Consider the following 20,564-nt stretch of genomic DNA (forward strand, 5'->3'; position numbering starts at 1 on the left):
AGTACTTTTTCATAAATGTAAAGTCTAAAAATTATAAGAATTTTGCAAGAGTAAAATAAGTACTTTTGATTGCCTATAAACTTTTCTCATTAGAGCAGACTAACAGAGCTTCAAAAATATAGAATTCAAAATTGAAAAATATGTCATTTTAAGAATATATATTTTCAGGAAATATCTAATGATTTGGGCAACCTTATAACATCTTTATTATTTTTTTTTTTATAAAATATCAACTGGCTGTTAACAAACCAGCATTTACCTTTCATTTTTTAAAATGTATTCTTGTCGATATTAACATTAAATTAGCACAAAGCAACCAATATCAAGTTATCTTGAAACATTCTATAATATAAAATTATTTTAAAAAATCTAAAGTATAGTCTTTGTTTATTTCTAAGCCTGTCAAGTTACTTTTGCTTGCTGTATTATCCCTAGAATACACTCTAAAAATAGTATTGTATTTATTCATTTATATATAGAAATCATGATCATTGTAAAATCTCAATGCTGTTATTTATTTTTTACTCAATTGTTTGTAGCATATATTTTTTCCATTCTCAGATAATGTCAATATACTCTGTTTACAAAGTTTGCACCCAGTGCTACCATGGTTATTTTGGGCTCTGGAGCAGAATGGCTAAGATCGGAGGCTCTGGTACAGTCAAGTGTAGTGAGGATGGTATGATAAATAACTCACACAGATGTGAGATTTGCGTGACGTAAATGTAGAAAGTATCTAGTATCTGGTAGGTATCTAGTAAGAGCTTATTAAATATTCATATAATGAGTAACTGAAATCAAAGGAGAGATGTTATCATTCACATTTATCTTCTGTACAGATTACAATTTTATTCAATAATTTTTAATTTTCCATTTGTAATATTATAAAAATTAAATTAGTTTTCATAGTTTTTCAAAATCACATCATTGTCAATCAGTAGTTGGCAATATATTCATTCTCATATTTAGTTTTCTAATCTTCAATTTAAACGTAAATGTTTATACTTTCTTAAAATTATATAATGTTCTCTTGTTATTTTGCAAATTTAATGAGAAGTTAGCAAAAAAGAAAAATGTCACATATAAATTTGTCATTGGTTAGTAATGAAAAGACATCTGCTATTTTTCAATTAATTATAGCATTATTTCTTTGAGGAATTTTTTTTTTTTTTTTTTAAGTTCTTGATGACTTTCTAAAAGGTCTCAATTACTGAAGTTGTCAAAGAAAGTTTCAGCTTTCTTCCTTTCCCTCAGTCCATACCCCAGAACCAGCTTTCCTCTTGGGCATAGATTATACTTGAGTTAGAAGGAAGGCAGTTCAGATTGATAAAGCAATACCCCTGAGAAAAGATGATTAACATGCATAAAGGGATTTCCCTGCAGTATAAATACCAGCACGCGCCCTCTTGGTGCTTCAGAGCCTTCCTGATGTATATATGCAGGTAGTGAGATTTGAAAGAGCCCTTTGAGACGGTAATATAATAAAACTCTGATTTGAAGAGTAGCAGTTTTCCTCATTTTTCTGCTCTCTTGTGGGGATGAGTTGCCAACCTTTTACTTCGGCTGATACCTTTATACCTCTGAATTCTGAGTCTTCTGCAACTCTGCCTCTGATAATGCATCACAGTGCTGCTGAGTGCCTACCAGTCTCCAACCATGCCTCCAATGTGATGTCTACAGGTACTGACTTCAATAACAATCTACAAGTAGCTGGGCGTAAAGATTTTCAAATGGATACTTTGAATCTTGTTAGTTTAGAATGTGTTTGTTTTCTTTTCTTTTTTTTTCCCCTTCATTTAATATGCTTTCAGTTATATAGTAAGGATATTAAAGAAGTCAAATGTCTAAGAAATCTTTCAAAACATATTAATAAGTAATAATTTAAATATTGTTGGTTTGATTATAAAGATCTGTTCTTTACATAAGTAAACAATGAGTTTGGCTATTTTTAATTCAAAACCAATTTAATGGAAAGTTTATAAATAAAGGGAAAAACTAAAGAAACAGTCTAAAGAAATTTAGTGTTTTACAAGTGTTACTTCTGTAACTTAAAGATTAATTTGTTTTGTTAGGTTACATTTGTTACTACTCTAAAAACAGCCATTTACCTCATAGAACATATTACTAAATAATTCCTACTACCAGCAATTATGGATGTCAAAGAATAAACTAATAATTATAATAAACTTACCTTTTTAGCATAATTCAAAACTCAAAAATCAAAACTAGAAGCAATATATAACATTTAGAGCCCATGAACTGAGTTAAATTTTCCCATAATTGAGTTGTGAAGAGATTTCAACTTCTAACCAAGTTTTAATATTTTCTCGTATAACTTTTTTAAGTGAAAATTAAACTTGAGAATCCAAATATATTATCTTAAACACAACCAAATAAATGTCTTGCTAATGTATAATCCATTCTTTATGTAGTAACAAGTGTTTTAAAGTAGAATTATAAATAGACAAAGTCTTGAATTGAATAAATTTCTCCCATTAAATAGCAATATACTGTTAACTTTTCACTTGTTCTGAAAGCAATCAAAATATGAAATAAATTTTATACCTTTTGAAATTAAAATCTGAGTTGATAAATTTATATTCTGATTTCAAGAGTTAAGTTTTATCTTTTATTATAATTAGGCAGTTTCTGAATACGTATGTAGTTTTGGCATTAATCTTCAGCTGAATTTTAAAGATAAAATTACGTAAAGATAGAGATTTGGTAAAATTATTAGAGGTTTTTTTCATCTACCTAAGATTCTTATAACTTAATTGAAAGATAATAATGGAAGTGCACACAAATATATTTTTGAAAATATAATGAAGTATTTTAACCAACATTATGTACCATAAAAAATTTAAACTATGAAAACATAGCTAATTGTATATTTTAAATAATAGATCTTTCTATAAATAGAAGATGAGAAGAATAATATATTGTTTGTTTAATCTAGTGTATGATTATGATTTGGCCAGAATTAAAATAAAATTTAGAATTGAGGTAATGATATAGCATATTTAGGCTCAAAATCTTTAATTTATTTTTAAAATGTATTTGTTTTCAAATAAGTAAATTACACATTTAGCAAATTGGCCTCACATTTATCTAACTTCCCCAAATTAGCAAAACAAAAGGTATTTAAACATTATGAAGTAGAAAACTTTATAATGTGTAAAAATGACCTATTTTATTGTATCTATTATTTAAACATGTTTTTAATACTAATAGCATTGATTTTTTTTTATTTTTCCATCAAATTATAATCATATACCTGTAATTATCTAAACAAGGAATTAGAAATAGTGGTTATGAGAAAAGCACTTGTGTATTTAATGTGTTTTATGGTTATTTGTTTAATTTTCAAATGCATAGTAAGGTTTTTATGTGTAACATGTTGTAAAATGACCAGTTCTTTCTACATGTCATTTGTAAAATAAAAATTTATAGAGATATTTTAAAATATTAAATATTGTTCTATAGTTAGAAATATTTTACTTTTTGAAGAGACCTCATATTTTTAATCACTAGATTATATCTTAAAATTTTCAAAGGATCCACAGTCTACACTTTATAATATTGTTAATATTTATTCAAGAAGATATGATTATATTATATTTCTGAAAAATCCAACACTATACTTAGGATATGAAGGAAAATAAGAATAAAATACATAAGGAAACATTGGCTAATGATTTTATTGTCAATAGTCCATGTTTTTAGTCAGATGTTTAAAACTTGATATAAAAAAAATTAGAAATTCAAATTTACTTCCAAAATACACATTGATTCCACAAAGTATATGACTATTTACGAACAAGTTTATGTTTATATACCAGGCACAACCTTTATAGACATCATCACTCAATGATCAATGAATTTATTTTTTGACCAGCATTATTATTAGAATTGTTAATTGATTTTGTGCATTCAGAAAACCTTCAATCTCAAAATTTCAAAATCAATATAAACACATCATGCATCGTTAAAAGTTTTTCATAAACCTCTAAATCTACTGGGATTTTTATGATTGTATCCAATAGGAGGCTAGTTGCTCTGCCATTTCCCCTTTAATGGAATTAAATTTGTTATGAGAATAAGCAAAAGTAAAGACTGTTCAAGAGTCAATTTCTCTATTTATTCTTTCAGAGAAAGAACACTTTGTAATACTAGGTTATGCAAGAATTTTAAGAGACTATTCTTCTAGTCAGTTTGTTGCAATGTCTGTACTAGATGGAGTCTATAAGAATTCTGCAACTTTCAGTTAGCCAAGATCCAAACTGGTCAGTCATCTCTCACAGAGCATAGGATAATCAATGAAGGCTATATATAGTCCACTGTGATGATTTAGGATCTCATTATTTGAGACAAACTTTAACTAGTTTTAACCTATTAGACAACTTCCCCCAAATGAGAATGAAAAATTAGCATGTAAATTAAAGAATTAGCATGTAAATGTGTTATTTTTTAAAATGAAATGAATATGTCTTGAATCCTCATACATTTTCTTACCAGTCCCGTCTATTTTGTCTTTGACCCAAACTTCTAAATGTTTGTATACGTATTTCTCCGTGACAATGTTGGGAAACACAGCAACTGGACTTCATTACTCTGTTCCTTCCTGTCATTATGGAAACCAGCCATCAACCTATGGAGTGATGGCAGGTAAGAAAAATTGTCTTTACATATAAGATTTAGTTTGGGGACTCTTAGATGGACTTCCTGAGTCTGAGGCAATCTTGACCAGAGTGTATCATGAAATTCTGATCTCTTAACTTTGGCAATTACTGGTAAAACTACCATGTATTAAAATGTTCCCTTATCTCTGATGCCTGATTGCTCCTATGCTGTGCTTTACTGCTGTGATCCTTAACTCGTTTGCTTTGTATGATTTTTATTCTAATTTACTACTGTTGAACCGCTGATTGTCACTTGTCGATGCTGTTGATTGGTTTGCTGCAGTAATAGTATGGTAGCCATTATCCTCAAATGGCTATTTAAATCTAAATGTAAATTAACTAAAATTGAGGTCAAACTTAAAATTCAGTTGCTCGGTTGCACTTGCCACACTTCAAGTGTTCAATTACCTTATGTGGCTACCAAAGTGAACAGCATAGATTTCTAAAACATCTCCCTCACTGCAGTATTTCTTCTGGAGATTTGGTCCATAAAGATAAATAAGATATTGAAGGCTAGAAGTGATTTGCAGTGGCTTTAACAATAGCCCTTGGAAACTGACAGTTCTGAGTTGATTCTGAGTCTTAAAAGAGAGAAATGGTTGAAATTACACACATTTCTCTTCTGAATAAATAAAACATCACTAGATCAAGACTATCTATTTATTGATGTTTGAATGAGGGGTGGATAGCACCACATTTTGATTATGAAAACAGGAAATGATAAGCACATGGTCATGTGCTGCTCTCTCTTGGAGGAGAGGACTTGCTGTTCTTTCAGTGATTTCCATGAACCCAGGTGCAACTTTATGCACCCTTGAAACTCAGCAAATGCAACAATAGATTGAGGTTAGCACAAAGATAAAATTAGCCACAGACCAAATATTTGTGATGTTTCTTGTTACCACCTCTCTCCCCACCAGATCAAGGCCAGAGCCTGGGAGCCTGGTAAGTTCACAGCTGGCCTGAAAATTCTAACATCCTTACAGTTTCCAAAATTGGAGCGAACAGGTTCAGGTTCACATTGACAGTCCACAGGCAGCTCAGGTTGTGCTGGCACAAGTTCTCTGGGCAGCCACTCAGCAAACCTGGAGTGTCTTCTGGAAAAGCCTTTTAAAATGACTCAAAACCCGGGTTAGTGACATCAAAAGCAAATGGTTATCCTAAGATTTAGAGGTATCACTGTGGTATTAAAACAAAATTAAATATCTTTGTTACTGAAAGAAAAACTCACCATAGTAACCTTAGCGAGGATATTTGAATATTTTTTTAAAGCAATATCAATAAAATGTGATATGCTTTGTAATTTCTTAGACTGTCTCTATTTTGACATGTATTCAATATTAGTATTTGCATCATGGCAGATTAAATTCAGAGAATCTAAACTCTCCTGCCTTCATCCCCCGAGAAGCTACCCGAATTGAGTTATAAAACACAGGAATCCAGAAATAATATAGGAAAGGTATAAAACACACAAGAGAAACCTGGTTATGTCATTTGAATTTTCTGAGAAGTCTCAAGGCGTTCATCAAAGCAGCCTCTTCCACACAATCTGGAGAAGTGTCTAATCATCAACAAAAAAGACAGATTCATTGTCACATACTTCATATAAAAGTGAAGTTACAGAAAGCACTATATTTCAAAGGATGTGAAATTGCTTTATTTTAATGTGGTTATTTTATTATCCATGCTCTGATGCTTACATTTAGTTTGAGCATTTCATTAAATTAATAATCCACTGGAAGGGAAGAACGATAGCAAATATTTTGTTAAGGTTAGTAGAGAAGACTTTAATTATCATATTAATCCACTGTGCCACATAGTCCAGGTGTGGGCATACCAAAGATAATGACTAATCAAGAGCAATGAATTGGCCACACCATGAACTAATTATAAACCTTGTTTGTCACTTAACATCTCTTGAGTTTCAGTCTCTTCATATTTAAGTTGAGTGGGTACCAAATCTCTGTTGGATTTCAGTTATAGCTAATTCGTACTGACTCAAGCTGTCTTTCTCCTTTGGTCTTCTCTTTAGATACACTCGCAGATAAATTCCTCTTCAGTCCCTTTACTTCTGAGAATTTCGGTAATTCAACTGCCAACAGTATAGATAAAAAAACCCAGGAATTGTAAATGCTATTCAAAATCTCTTCTGGATAAACACAAACAAAACAAAATAACAACAAAAACCCTCTAAATTTGGATTCTTGGGTACCTGAGATTGTTTCTGCTCACTAGTTTTTAAACCTGGTGAAGGTTAGGAAATAAGCTCAATGAGCTGCCCACCCTGCCCACCATCCTGTGGAAACTGAGCAAATCAGCTCTACATGGTAATGAATGCTTACTCAGCCAACAAAGTTATATTACATGACGACCGAACCAAGACCTAGTGCGAGTCCTTGTTTAAAAAGTAATTTTAAGAGGAAAGCAAAATAACTGAGGTTTGAGAATTAACCAAAAAGATCACTTATTTTATGAGAAGTGGATAAGAGAAAAGATTACTATGGCTGAAAGTGCTTACTCCAACCAGACTAATGCAAAAGACAACAGAAATCAGTTTGATAGTTGACATAGAGAAATAGTCTACCTTGGGGGTATCTCTTCATTCTTAATCTTTTTTTTCTTTTCTCTCTTTTTTATTTTTTTCTTTTTTGTGTGGGGTAGGGAGGTTATTTTTCCTTAACTTGTTCTGATTATGTTGACTCTGGGGGAAGGAGTAATTCTGAAGATCTTTTGCCTCTGGATTATGAAGGGTCTTTCAGTAGCAGTAACATGATGCATTTTTCTTAAGTTTTTTAGTCTCTGTCTCAGCTACTCAATTAGGTAATTTTTAGCAGCAAAGCAGCCATAGGCAATATGTAAACAAATGGCCAGGGCTATATTCCAAATAAACTTAAATTACAAACCCGAGCGGAGGAACCCTGATGTACATGGTTAGGATTACCAATGTACAAAAGAGAAAATATAACAAATTTATGTGATTCAAATGAAATTCAAATTTATGATTTGCTTCACATTGTCATGCATGGGGAGGATGAATGAAAATATTTAAATGAACATTCCTGTACATGTCTATAGCAAGGTGATATATTTTACTAGTTCCCTCTGCTTCCCCTGTTTGTTCTTTTAAGGCTTCAAGTCCATAATCTCAGAGATGTTGTCAGTTAGCATTTGGCAGAGCCACATGCTACAGAAGAGCAATTTGCCCCATATCATGGTACACTGAGCCAGAACCCTGCAAGGCAAGCCAGTCCTCTGCATCCTCATTACCTGCTTTAAAAGATTTATCTCTGTTCTCCCACCTTCACTACACAGAAATACATACCGAGCAATTCAGAAAGGCTGTAATGTATTAATCCGCAATATGAAAATTTACTTTGGGCTATAAAGAACGTGCAGACACTTCCAAGCTATTTAGATGTGTGCTTGTCTAGACTTCTAGACAATTTTGTGCACTAAAGATTTGGCAATTGTATATGAGACCTCTGACGCACAATATTCACTACATCTTTCATCCTCTTCTTTTTTTCTTTTTTCAATAACCCAGGCTTTAGAAAGATTTAAAAAATATCTTGTTATATATACCATACCACTGGCTCCCTACTCTCTCCTTTCTCTCATTTGATAGAAACTGCAGTTTGTTTGGCTATGCTTATGACTGTCATTATGAATTTCTCTTGAAGGTTAGTTCCAGAAAAATGGTGTCCCTGTGGCTAATTATGGTTACTTTCACTTAAAGAAAAAAAAATATATATATCACACATTATGTTTTCCTTTTTGCTCTGGATGTCAAAACTTTAAACATGGTATTTCCTGTGTTCTTTTCATAGACTCTTGTTTAAATTTATTTTCTAAATGTTTGTTTTCCAGAGTATTTATAATGTATAAACTACCTTTAAAGTTTTCAGAAATGGAGATGGCACACTTTTAACATTTTAATGAATAATATTTTTGTATGAAAACATTTGTTTAATGTAGCCAAATACGTTTAAACAGCAAAAGTTTTAAAGGAAAGTCATTAGATTTATCTGAGCACAGACTGCCTGGAAAATGAACTAGGTGATTATTTTGATGTGGTTTATTGCAGTGTTCACTGGAGTTCAGTTCTAGTTTCAACTGCATAGTTAATTCAATTTTTTTAACTTAAGTTTTCTAAATTTTAAATTGCATTCTAAAAAATACATATCCTTCCTATCTGGTTTGTTTATATAATGATAAGAAAATGACAGATGTGAAATAAATACAGCACAAATGTTACACAGAAAATTTGTAGCAATATGTGACTATGATCAGCAAGAAAAATTGAAAATAATGATCAAGATTGCTAATAAGTTCAGATCTCATGGCATTGCATGTAAAAGATATGCAACAAATTACTTATGTAAAATAAAAATAATTTGACATAGGTTAAATGAGTTACCCAAAATGCATTAAAATACATTAAATGTTCAAAATCATACAGCAGCCTGTCTTTTTCTCTCTGTTTGTATTGTTTCTTAGAGTTTTTCATCATTAAGTATATTAAGTGACGTTTTTCTGAATAATGACAGAAGTGAAAGTTTTTTCATGTATATAAGAAGCAACTCTGTAAGTCATAAGCAAAAGAAAAAATGAGATAAATATTAAGAAATGCTAAAATAAATGTGATGAGTTTTATATATATATGTATATATATATATTTAGTCATTCTTTTATTTTAATGAGCAGAAATCTAAAACTCATAGAAAGCTAAAAATGTGCCCCAAAAGTAATGAACATTTTCAATAATGAGCTATGTAATAAATTTTAAAATAATACTTTTTAAAAAAATTTTATCTAGTCTGATCAATATACCACCCACTAAAGCACTAAGTAAATGATTAACTGACATTTTAGAAAGTAAAACTGGATAATTTGGTTTGTAAAAGCAGCATGACACTTTCTAGACAGTAATTTCTTTCAAATATTTTTTACATCTGTGAAGCAGCTTAATTTATTTTATGACATTTTGTTTAATTTCTCACTTGTATGTTTACTTTGCCTCAGAAAAAGAATATGATCTTTAGGAAAAAGGGACACTATAATTACATATTCTCATATAAATAATATAAGCCAACAATTTGCTGACTTACACTATTCTTTACTCATTACATATTGATATATTACTGTAACATCTACATATTCTGGCAAAATACATTATTACTCACATCTTTGATTTGTGAATGTATTTATAAAGAAATTATAGATAGCATAAACTCTTGATGTATTTTTTCATTGTTTCCAAAAATGATTATTTCATATATTCTGTAGTAATTTATTTGTAGCTTAAATATTTATTTATACTCATAAGAAACATGATTAATTACTAAACATTTTATTTATATCAAATGTGTTATTTAATATAAATTATAACGTGTCATTTAATATAAATTGAAGTGAAATCTCTACCAATTAAGATGTATTGTATTGATGAAGAAAACATAAATAAAATGTGTGTGAATTGGCTTATATTATTCCCTCACCCATGCTCCGCAGCTGAGACAGACTCTTCTTTACTAATGAAGAATAAAATCTAGAAGTAATTTAAAAATTTTTAAATACTTTAGTTATTTTGTGATTTACCATTTAACTCACTCAATCAATAAATACAATGCTTCATTATTTATGGGTGATTACCTATCACACCTAGAATTCCACCTTTCCTTGCCACTTATTTTTGCTTCTTATATAATTATCAAAAATCACTTCATTGTACTTTTCAAGAAACCTTGTTAGTGACTTTTTAATGGAACTTTAAAAATTGCCTTTTGGTCACTCCTCGGATCTATTTAACCATATTAATGTAGTTTATATTCCCATAATTCACTTTTTACCTGCCTTTGTTAAATTTTAAAAAGACCCAATTATTTCTCCTTGAAGTTAGGCATTTACTGATAGATAACATTGTAAAATAAATTTTCTAATTCTAATAAAACTTTCCAGCATAGCACTTAACTATGTGCCTTGATTATAACAAACATCACAGATTATTTGTTCAATAAATTAAGAAAATAGAGATCAAAATATATATTCTGGTTAGAGATGAACCTCAGATTCCCAGGAATAGTGTCTTTAAGAGAAAAACTGATGGGAAATGTACGCTTCTGAGAGAATTTGCTTATTTCTATTTTAATTATTTGCAATTGCCTACTTCTTTCCTTTGGCATTATCTTTGTTTTTGTTGCTCTGAGAAGGTAGAAAATAAATAATCACATTTATACTAAGATATTCTGACTTCTACTTCAGAAGACTGAATGTCAGTTAACCTTTCAGGATTGAAGCTGGGTATAGCAAAATAATGGGCTCTCACAAACGAAGACCTTGCTTGTGTAGAAAAGGGGAGGAGTAATTACAAATGTTCCTGTCCTTTTCTTTCTTTGTTTATTCACAGGTAGCTTAACCCCTTGTCTTTATAAGTTTCCTGACCACACCTTGAGTCATGGCTTTCCCCCCATGCACCAGCCTCTTCTGGCAGAGGACCCCACAGCAGCTGATTTCAAGCAGGAACTCAGGCGGAAAAGTAAATTGGTTGAAGAGCCAATAGACATGGATTCTCCAGAAATTCGAGAACTTGAAAAGTTTGCCAATGAATTTAAAGTGAGAAGAATTAAGTTAGGTATGCACTTTTTAAGAACAATGGGGAACACAACTTGGTCTGCAAATCCTTACTATATCAATGTTCAGTCTCTTCTACTCTGCTCAAAAGTCCAAGGCAGTTCTCATTCTACATCTCTACTGTGTATTTAAGTTAGTCCAATTGCGAAAATCCTACATAAACCTTTATTTCCTTGTAAATTCTTAATAGCCTAAAATACATAGATTTTTAAATTAATGGCACTTATTTTAACTTAACCACATCAAGATTAGTTTAGAAGTGCCTGGTTTTCTCTATATTTTAATCGAACTTTTGAATAGATGACACATTCATATGATTCAAAGGTGTAAAATTATAAATAAAATTTATCTCTTCTGCTTATCTTTCCTGTTTCTCAGTGTTAGTTTTTTTTTTTGTGTATCCTTTCAGAGATATTTTATGCATATATAAGCAGATACATATATTTATTTCTTTATACAGATTTTAAAAATTTAACTTTATTTTGAATATTTCTATATTAGCTTTTCAAGAGTTTTTCTTTTTCTTTTTTATTCCATTTTACAGTGTATTTAGTCCCCCACCGATAGTATATTTGTGTGGTCTCCAATCTCATGCTATTAAAAACAATGCTGCAATGATTAACTTCATAAATGTCATTTTGCATATATATATATATATATATATATATGCATAGGAAAAATGTTAAAAGCAAAATTATTTGATCAAAGAGTATGTACACTTGTAATTTTGATAAATGTTGTCAAATTGGTCTATCTAGAAGTTATTATTAAATTTTACTGCCATCATGTTTCTTTTGCTACCCTCAGAATATAATCTCCATGAAGGCAGGAGTTTTTGTTTTTGTTTTCTCTTGAATAGCATATCCTCAGCAGTTAGTGACTGGCCCATAGAATAATTAATTGTTGAAGGAAAAATATGCGGTTAGCTTTTTGGATCTTTGCAAATCAAATAGGTCAAAGTGATACCTCATGGTAATCTCATTTTAAATTTCTCTTTGAGTGAAGATTGAAATGTGTTCTTTTATGTGTTTGACAGTCATTTGTAATTCTTTTTCTGTGCATTGTCTGTTCACAACCTTTGCTCACTTTCTATTGAAAAGTGTTTTTAACATAACTACCTTGATTTAAATTCATGAATTAGTGATTTTTTTTAATGGATTAAAAATGATAGTACAAACTTCTGTACTCAAGAAATAAACCACAGGTAATTTTGCAATAATATTTATTGATGGATATCATATGTAACTACTATATGCCTAAAAGTATATAGCCTTAGGCCCCGAATTAATATGTAGTTACTATATATGAAAAACACAACAATAGGCATTTTATAACCTTCATTTTGAGTTATTTATATTGTGAATGTTTCAAATATGGTATTGATGGTTTATATCAACTTGTACTACAGAACTTCGAGCATATATCATCATATTTTATAATAGCAAGGAGGGTAAGAATGTTTAAGTGTCTTATGAAGTGTTTATGACACATCTATACAATATGACTAAATATTATGAATGGCATATGTTCTTATCTGAATTCTTCTGATTTGTAGGAAAAAAATAATCAACCAGAAGGAATATTTTTTGAAGTATTGGACAATTTTACACCGAACCTTACTGAAAAATTCTAAATTACCAACAAATATATGCCTACAAGCAGTATTTAATAATTGACAAAGAAAGATAGACAGATTTGTGTGATATTGGACCAAAACAAATGCTTTTTGAAAGCTGAAGCTAATGGCCTTTATTGTCCTTCCACAGGATACACCCAAACAAATGTTGGGGAAGCCCTGGCAGCTGTGCATGGCTCTGAATTCAGTCAAACAACTATCTGCCGATTTGAAAACCTGCAACTCAGTTTTAAAAACGCATGCAAACTAAAAGCAATACTATCCAAATGGCTGGAGGAAGCTGAGCAAGTAGGAGGTACTAAAGCTATATCTCTAAAGTCTCTGTGATCTTTTAACCTAAAAACAATGGCTTTAGTTGGTAGGATTAATGTTAAAGTTCAGTTTGATTTTGTTTTTCATTTCGAGACAAAAAATAAATATCTTGTTTCATCACACTAAAAGAAGGCTAATGCAAGTATAGAAATAAATTTACTGAGAGGGTAGTGAGAGAATAAACTGTGTAAGAACAGCTTTCTAGACAGGGTGACATAGGTGCGAAGTGGCAAAATGAATTTTTCTAACACATCCAGGTGTTTTTTTATTTTTTTTTGCCTCTGTGCTATACCATAGTGGTTACACATGAGTCATTTTTATAACCTAATACTAGTATAACAAGAGCATTTATACACATCAAGTCTTCCGAGTGAGTAACGTAAGCAATTGCTAAATGAGCCATTTTTAAAAATTTTATTTTTCAATTACAGTTGCCATTTAATATTATATTAATTTCAGGTGTATAATTTAATGTGGTAAAATTATGTACTCCTACTAATGTCTAGGTTGGAAAATTAGAATGGTTTGAGAGCATTTAGAGCAAAATGCTTCAACAAAAGTAAGGTAGGGATATGATTTATAGACAATTGTCTTTGCAATGATAATATTTATTTCTTAATTAACATTTTTATTTAGGGCTTGTAATATAAAATGACATAGATTGAAAAAAATTAAAATTAAAATATATAGTGATTTTGTTTTGCATTATTTTATAAAGAAAACTTGAAATGCGAATCTAAACTTTCTTTAAACCTATTTTGTTTTTGTAATTATCCCTCTTTCCCCCATTACAGCTTTATACAATGAAAAAGCAGGAGTAAATGAAAGGAAAAGGAAACGGAGAACAACTATAAGGTATGCTTTTGAGATATTAAGTTACTGGAGGAAGAAAAAATATATTTTACTAATGGAATATGCTTTTAGTGTAATATAGGTGCAATATAATATGTAAATGTAAGGTGAATAAAGTCAATTGAAAAAATAAGAAAGGTGAAAAAACATATTTTAATAACTTAATCATGAGAAGCGAAGAGCTGGTAATTTTAAACATTTAATGAAAAAGTGCGTATTGTTCAATTTGAGAACACTTTCGCTCCACAATTTTGGATAAAACAAAAACTGAACAGTTACTTTTAAAAAGGGTGACTGTTTTTGATGTCTTGTTATATATGGCTTGCTCTGGCAATATGGTATCTGTGTTATTAAAAATAAAACTAGTAACCAATATTGCAGCATCTTAAAGTCCACGGTGACTCCTTACAATTTAAAGCAAAAAAGATTGCTCTTTGATCTTTTTGTAATCTCCGTGAGGCTCACACAAAAAAAGGCTAAAATATAGGTTTTGGTTGGTTGATCGTTCACTAAACATTTCATCTACTGTAAATAACAAGGGATTTCTGGTGAGACTTTTAGAAATGGCTACAGAAGTGTTCCTCTCCTCAGGAAGTCAGCACCCTCTTGTGGCATTAAGTGGGATAAACATAGAAAATCTGGGTTTCTCTACTTATTTTTATCCAGGACTCTGATAATGGTACCCTGCACAGGACTAACATCTAAAAGTTTGACACATTTATCTTTGTTGAAGAGCTTTAAAGGTGTTTTAAGAATCTTTAAGTTTGGTTGTCATGCTAATATTTAGGAAATTCAGTCTTACTGAATTTTGATCTGCTAGAAACATCACTAAAAACATAACCTCACTCTTCCTCTCCAACCTCATCCTCTGCTCCCAAACCCATCTCCCAGTATTGCTGCTAAAGATGCTCTGGAGAGACACTTTGGAGAACAGAATAAACCTTCCTCTCAAGAGATTTTGCGGATGGCTGAAGAATTGAATCTTGAGAAAGAAGTAGTAAGAGTTTGGTTTTGCAACCGAAGGCAGAGAGAAAAACGAGTGAAAACAAGTCTGAATCAGAGTTTATTTACTATTTCCAAGGAAAATCTTGAATGCAGATAAGATTTCTTATTGTGTAATCGCAAAAATTTCTATTTTTTGTTCCTTTCTCTTCTTTAACAAAAATTAGTTATTTGTTTGGCTTCAAAATTATATCAATAATGTTTGCAGAAGCTTTTCTTTTTGATGTTCTAAGAAATAAAATTTAAGTTATATTGATAAATTATTCTCTTTAAAATAATTATTCTCAGAAGCCACATTGTACATTTTAACACAAAGATATAATAGGAATAAAACAATGATTCTCTTTCTCAATCTCTCTCCCTATCCATTCACCCACCTATCTATCATCTATCTGTCATTTGTCTATATACACACACACACTGACTAATGTGCACAAGTGTCTTCTAGTTTAAAGGTTCCTTTTCTAAAGGATGTATGTTAGCTTTTTAACATTTTAGTCAGTAATATCGCATAGTTAATCACCAATGTCCTGCTTACCATAAGTTCTAATAGTTTAACGTTTTGCACATAAGAGCCAGAGGTGCCTTAGAATTTTATTATTACATTTAGGAATAACCCTAATCAGAAGTGATACCTCTGAAGCTAATATAGTTAGGGCATAGCACTCATAGAAGTGTTTCAATAGAGATTTGTAGAAACATTATGATCTTTTTATTCTCCTTAGACATTAATTTTTCTAATGTTCAGCTATAGAAAATACACTTTATGGAGTCTCGAGCCCCAAAGTACTATTCTATAGGCTACATCAGTACAGGGGAGATGCCAGCTTGTTTGCTGTTTTTTTTCTCCAGTGCCTGAGAAAGCATTTGGTCATAGTGGGCATGCAATCTTTAATTTGATTAATGATTTATTCATTGTTAAATGAAGGGGTGTGCTGTTAATGGCTACAGACTTGAAGGGTGCCTAATTTAATAACATAATTTATTTTTGAAATCTCACAACCCACCAAATTGGGGTCCTATAAGAAAAGCTATTACTTTTGGTTTAATTGGTTGGAATATGATTTATTATTAATAAAAAATTGATATATTGAGCTTTTAAATTCAAGGAATTGCATCTCAAGAAACATGTTAATTTATTAGAATGCTCTTCTTTGAAACTTTCAAGTAAAAGCAAACTATAATGTGATATCAACATCAAATAGTAACTTTTTTTGCATTTTGAATATAAATCTGCTAGCAGTGTTTATCTAATTTATTTTATATAACAAAAATAAGAATTAAGCCAAATTTTATTATTGACTTAGAATGCTTACTAAGTAAATTGTACTGTCCCGTCTCTTGCTTTTTGTGATATCAATAAAAACCAAGTATCATACAGGTCTTAATCTATATAGATCATGTATATTTGTGCATATATAATCACGATCAATTGGATGATAGAAACTTTGATATATTAACAACAAAATTTTCAGTGCCCTGATCACTCATGCTTAAGTACACATCTAGCACCTAAAAGGTATTACAATAAAATAAACATATAAAAGCTTCTTATTCAAGAGTAAATTCCAAATTACTCAGCTATGTAGATGTCTAAATTTCTTCTTTTGATAATTCACCTGCTTAAAACATACATTAATTGAGGAAAGAATTCTTTACTTTGCAAAAGGCAGAGTAGGATGTACATGTATACATACAAAGATAAAAATATATATGTGCACGTCATTAAAACTTGCAAATAGCAAAATATAATGCCATATAAATCCAGGATAGTGATTTTTTGCACTTTAAATATGAATTTGCTGGGACTGTTTAATCTGATTTATTTTATATAACAAAAAAAAGCATGTATGCATGCTTAATCATCACACATGTACATTTAAATCATATTATCATCAACATTCACCCACAGATCATTATTTTCAGGTTTAGATACAACTAGCATTGAGAACCAATTTTTCCTCTTAAATTATTTTAAAATAATACTTAATATCGAAATAACAATTCTTAGGTTATTTAGATATTCATGTTAGTTGTAAATGTATTGGTATCTACTATTAATTTATTTGTATTGAGTTTTAAGACTACATTTTCTAACTATATTGAGATATTTTAATAGATATTGATCTTTTCAAAAAATAAAAAAAATAGTTATTTATAATTCTAAATTGCAATTAAATAAATGACAAATGTAATTTACTGTGCAGTATCTATGTGCTCATTCTTTCGGGAATAAACATTAAAAGCTGACTTTAGCCATACAGCCTTTTTATCTTATTTTCTTGTGAGCTCTTCTGTGGTAAATCTTCAATAATTCAGTAGAGTAGTCCATTAAAATGAAAAGATCTGTTTATCACTTATACTTATTGGTTCATTCAATTTTATCTGGTAGAGGTGGTTGATTACTCATTCATAAAATTGATCTTCCCATCTCTAATCATTGAAAGATTTGTCTAGTTAAAGAAATTCTTTGTGTTTACAGATGAAAGTGTGTGTGTGTGTGTGTGTGTGTGTGTGTGTGTGTGTGTGTGTATTTTCAAGTTCGTGAGAGGATGATGTTGGTGGGAGGAAGGTAATGTGTGTGGTGTTACAACAATAGGGTACCAGAAATCAGACTTCACAATCCTCAGGCAAATTGGATCCAATTGAGTCTTGAAGGAATTAAGAAGAAATGGTCTTAAATCCTTTTATGGGACTCAGCTTCCACAGAGAGGAAATTGGAAAGTTGATCTGTTTTTCTACAGCAGCAAAAACCTAGAAGAGTAATAGCATCAAAGGAGATAGTCATCATGATCTCTTTTCACCCCTTGATGCACACCTTTTTAATGTGTGTTTGAAATAGGAGTGCATATTTAAATTAGGGTCACAGGTATCAGGCTAAAAGTGTGGCTACTGGGCTAGTAAGGAATGTACACGTGGCGGAGGGGAAAGTATTAAGCTTCCCTTAAAGGCATTCAAACACAAATAATAAAATAGAGGTCACCATGCATGTCAAATAACATAAAACCCATTGGCTGCCACATTGCCCCCACTAATTTATAGGGTCACAATCGTAGGCCCCTTTCCACCAGGCCCTGCCATAACCAGGTATTATACTCAGGGCATAGGATCTGTGCAACACAATTGTCTGACAGATGGTTAATTTTATGTTTTCTAAGATTAGATACTATTATTAGTATTGACATTTTTGTACCACATCCTACTTCTCTTGATACTCTGAAATCTGCTCCATCCATGTCTTTTACATTCAGCAACAGAATGTGACAGTGGGTTGCATCCTCTTCAGTAACAGAGAAATTGCTATACCCTTCTGCTCTACTGGCAACCTCTTGTTTGAATGCAGTTGTTAAAAAATCCTTTTGCCAAAAATGGGAAGTTAGGAAAAGCAAGTTAAAAAAAAATCAATATTTTCATTAAACTCAATGTACAAGAATCCTTGTTTTTGAATCTTAAAGGAACAGTTTTATTTTTAGGAAAAATAGCATAACGTTACAAATTTATAGTGATTGTGAAAACTGTCACGAGAGCATTTTATAAATGTAGCCGAGTAAGAATGACTACTCTCTCCTTTGGGTCCCTAAATCTTCTTTGGTATCCACATTTGACTGAAATGAATGACTTCACTAAGACTAATGTGTTTAAAAAATTTTTTTTCATGTTTATTTCCTGGAAGTGCTAGGAAACAAATTTTCAGATCAATTTCGTGTGAAACCACCTAATTCTTAGGCTTACTCCATTCACAATCACTAGTCCTGTACCAACTGCTAATTCTTTTCTTCAATTAAATTTATTGCGGTGACACTGGTTAATAAAATTATATAGGTTTCAAGTGTACAATAACACATCATCTGTATATTGCACTGCGTATTTGCCAAAGTCAAATCTCCTTGTCACCATATTTGAGTCTCTTTATCTTTATTTCTCTCTTCTCCTCACTAAACTGTTATTTGTGTCTGAGTTTTTGTTTGTTTGTCTAGTTCACTGTTGCTTTGTTTTATATCCCACGAGTGGAATCATATGGTTAACTTTTTATATCTGACTTATTTTTCTTAGCATGATTATCTCAAGATCCATGTTGTCACAAATGGCAGTATTTCATCTCTTCTTCTAAAATTCCATTGTATATATGTATCACTTCTTCTTTATCTAGTCACCTATGAAAAGACATTTTAGTTGTTTCCACGTCTTGGCCACCATGAATTTGTTACAATGAACATTGGGGTGCATATATCCTTACAGATAAATATTTTCATTTTGCGCGGAAGGGTAGATACCCAAGAGGGATTGCTGGGTCATTTGGTAATTCTATTTTTAATTTTTCAAGGAACCTCCATACAGTTTTCCATAGTGGCTATACTAATTTACATTTCCACCAGCAGTATATGAGGGTTCCTTTTTTCTCATAACCTCCCCAACACTTGTTACTTGTCTCGTTGATGATAGCTCTTCTTACATGTATGAGGTGGTATCTCGTTGTTTTGATTTGCATTTTTCTAATAGCTAGTGAAGTTGAGCATCTTCTCATATGTCTGTTGGCCAAGTGTATGACTTCTTGGGAGAAGTGTCTGTTTAGGTCCTCAGCCCATTTTTTAATTGGATTGTTTTTCTTTGTTGTTGTTATTGTGTGAGTTCTTGATATATTTTGGATATTAGCCCCTTATCAGAGGTGCTGTTTGCAAATATCTTCTCCCATTCAGATAGTTGCCTCTTTGTTTTGTTGGTGACTGCTTTTGCTGTGCAGAAGCTATTTAGTTTGATATAGTCTCATTCCTTTATTTTTGCTTTTACTTACCTTGCCTTTGAGGCCAAATTCATAAAATCCTCTCTAAAACCAAAGTTTATGAGTTTAGTACATATATTTTTTTCTATGCAATTTGTTTCAGGTCTTATATTTAGGTCTTTGATTCATTTGAGTTAATTCTGGTATATGTTGACAGATATTAGTCTAGTTTCATTATTTTACATGTGGCTCTCCAATTTTCCCAGCACCATTTACTGAGGCTTTTTTTTTCTTTTTTCTTTTACCATTGTATGTTTTTGGCTCTTTTGTTGAAAATTATTTGCCCATATATGTGTGAGTTTATTTCTGGGTTCTCAATTCTGTTCCACTGGTCTGTGTGTCTGTTTTCCTGACAATATGATGATGTTTTGATTATTGTTGCTTTGTAGTATATTTTGAAATCAGGAAGTGTGATACCTCTGGCCTTTTTCTTTTTTTCTAGGATTGCTTTGGCTATTTGAGGTCTTTGTGATTCCATAGAAATCTGATAAATTTTTGTTCTATTCTTTTAAAAATGCCACTGGGGTTTTGATAGGGACTACATTAAGCCTATATATTGCTTTGGAGATTATGACAATTTTAACTATGTTGATTTTTTTCAGTCCATGAACACTGAAATATCTTTACATTTCTTTGTGTCTTCTTCAATTTCTTTTAATAATGTCTGTAGTTT

General features: G+C 31.0%; 1 protein-coding gene across 2 annotated transcripts; it reads left to right on the top strand.

The window, feature by feature from the left end:
* Window positions 1-1,414: 1,414 nt before the first annotated feature.
* Window positions 1,415-15,903, top strand: POU1F1 (POU class 1 homeobox 1). 2 transcript variants are annotated; one of them, XM_039878262.1, is made up of 6 exons: window positions 1,415-1,680; window positions 4,594-4,665; window positions 11,086-11,310; window positions 13,076-13,240; window positions 14,052-14,112; window positions 15,001-15,903. In XM_039878262.1, the coding sequence occupies exons 1-6, from the start codon at window positions 1,539-1,541 to the stop codon at window positions 15,209-15,211; spliced, it is 876 nt and encodes a 291-aa protein (XP_039734196.1). In that variant the 5' UTR covers window positions 1,415-1,538; the 3' UTR covers window positions 15,212-15,903. The 2 variants fall into 2 exon arrangements, with proteins under 2 accessions (XP_039734196.1, XP_039734195.1); XM_039878261.1 differs by having other exon boundaries at window positions 1,417-1,680; window positions 4,516-4,665.
* Window positions 15,904-20,564: the final 4,661 nt, after the last annotated feature.

Source organism: Pteropus medius, unplaced genomic scaffold (assembly GCF_902729225.1).
Source record: "Pteropus medius unplaced genomic scaffold, Ma_sr-lr_union100, whole genome shotgun sequence".
In the NCBI taxonomy this organism is placed as follows: domain Eukaryota; kingdom Metazoa; phylum Chordata; class Mammalia; order Chiroptera; family Pteropodidae; genus Pteropus; species Pteropus medius.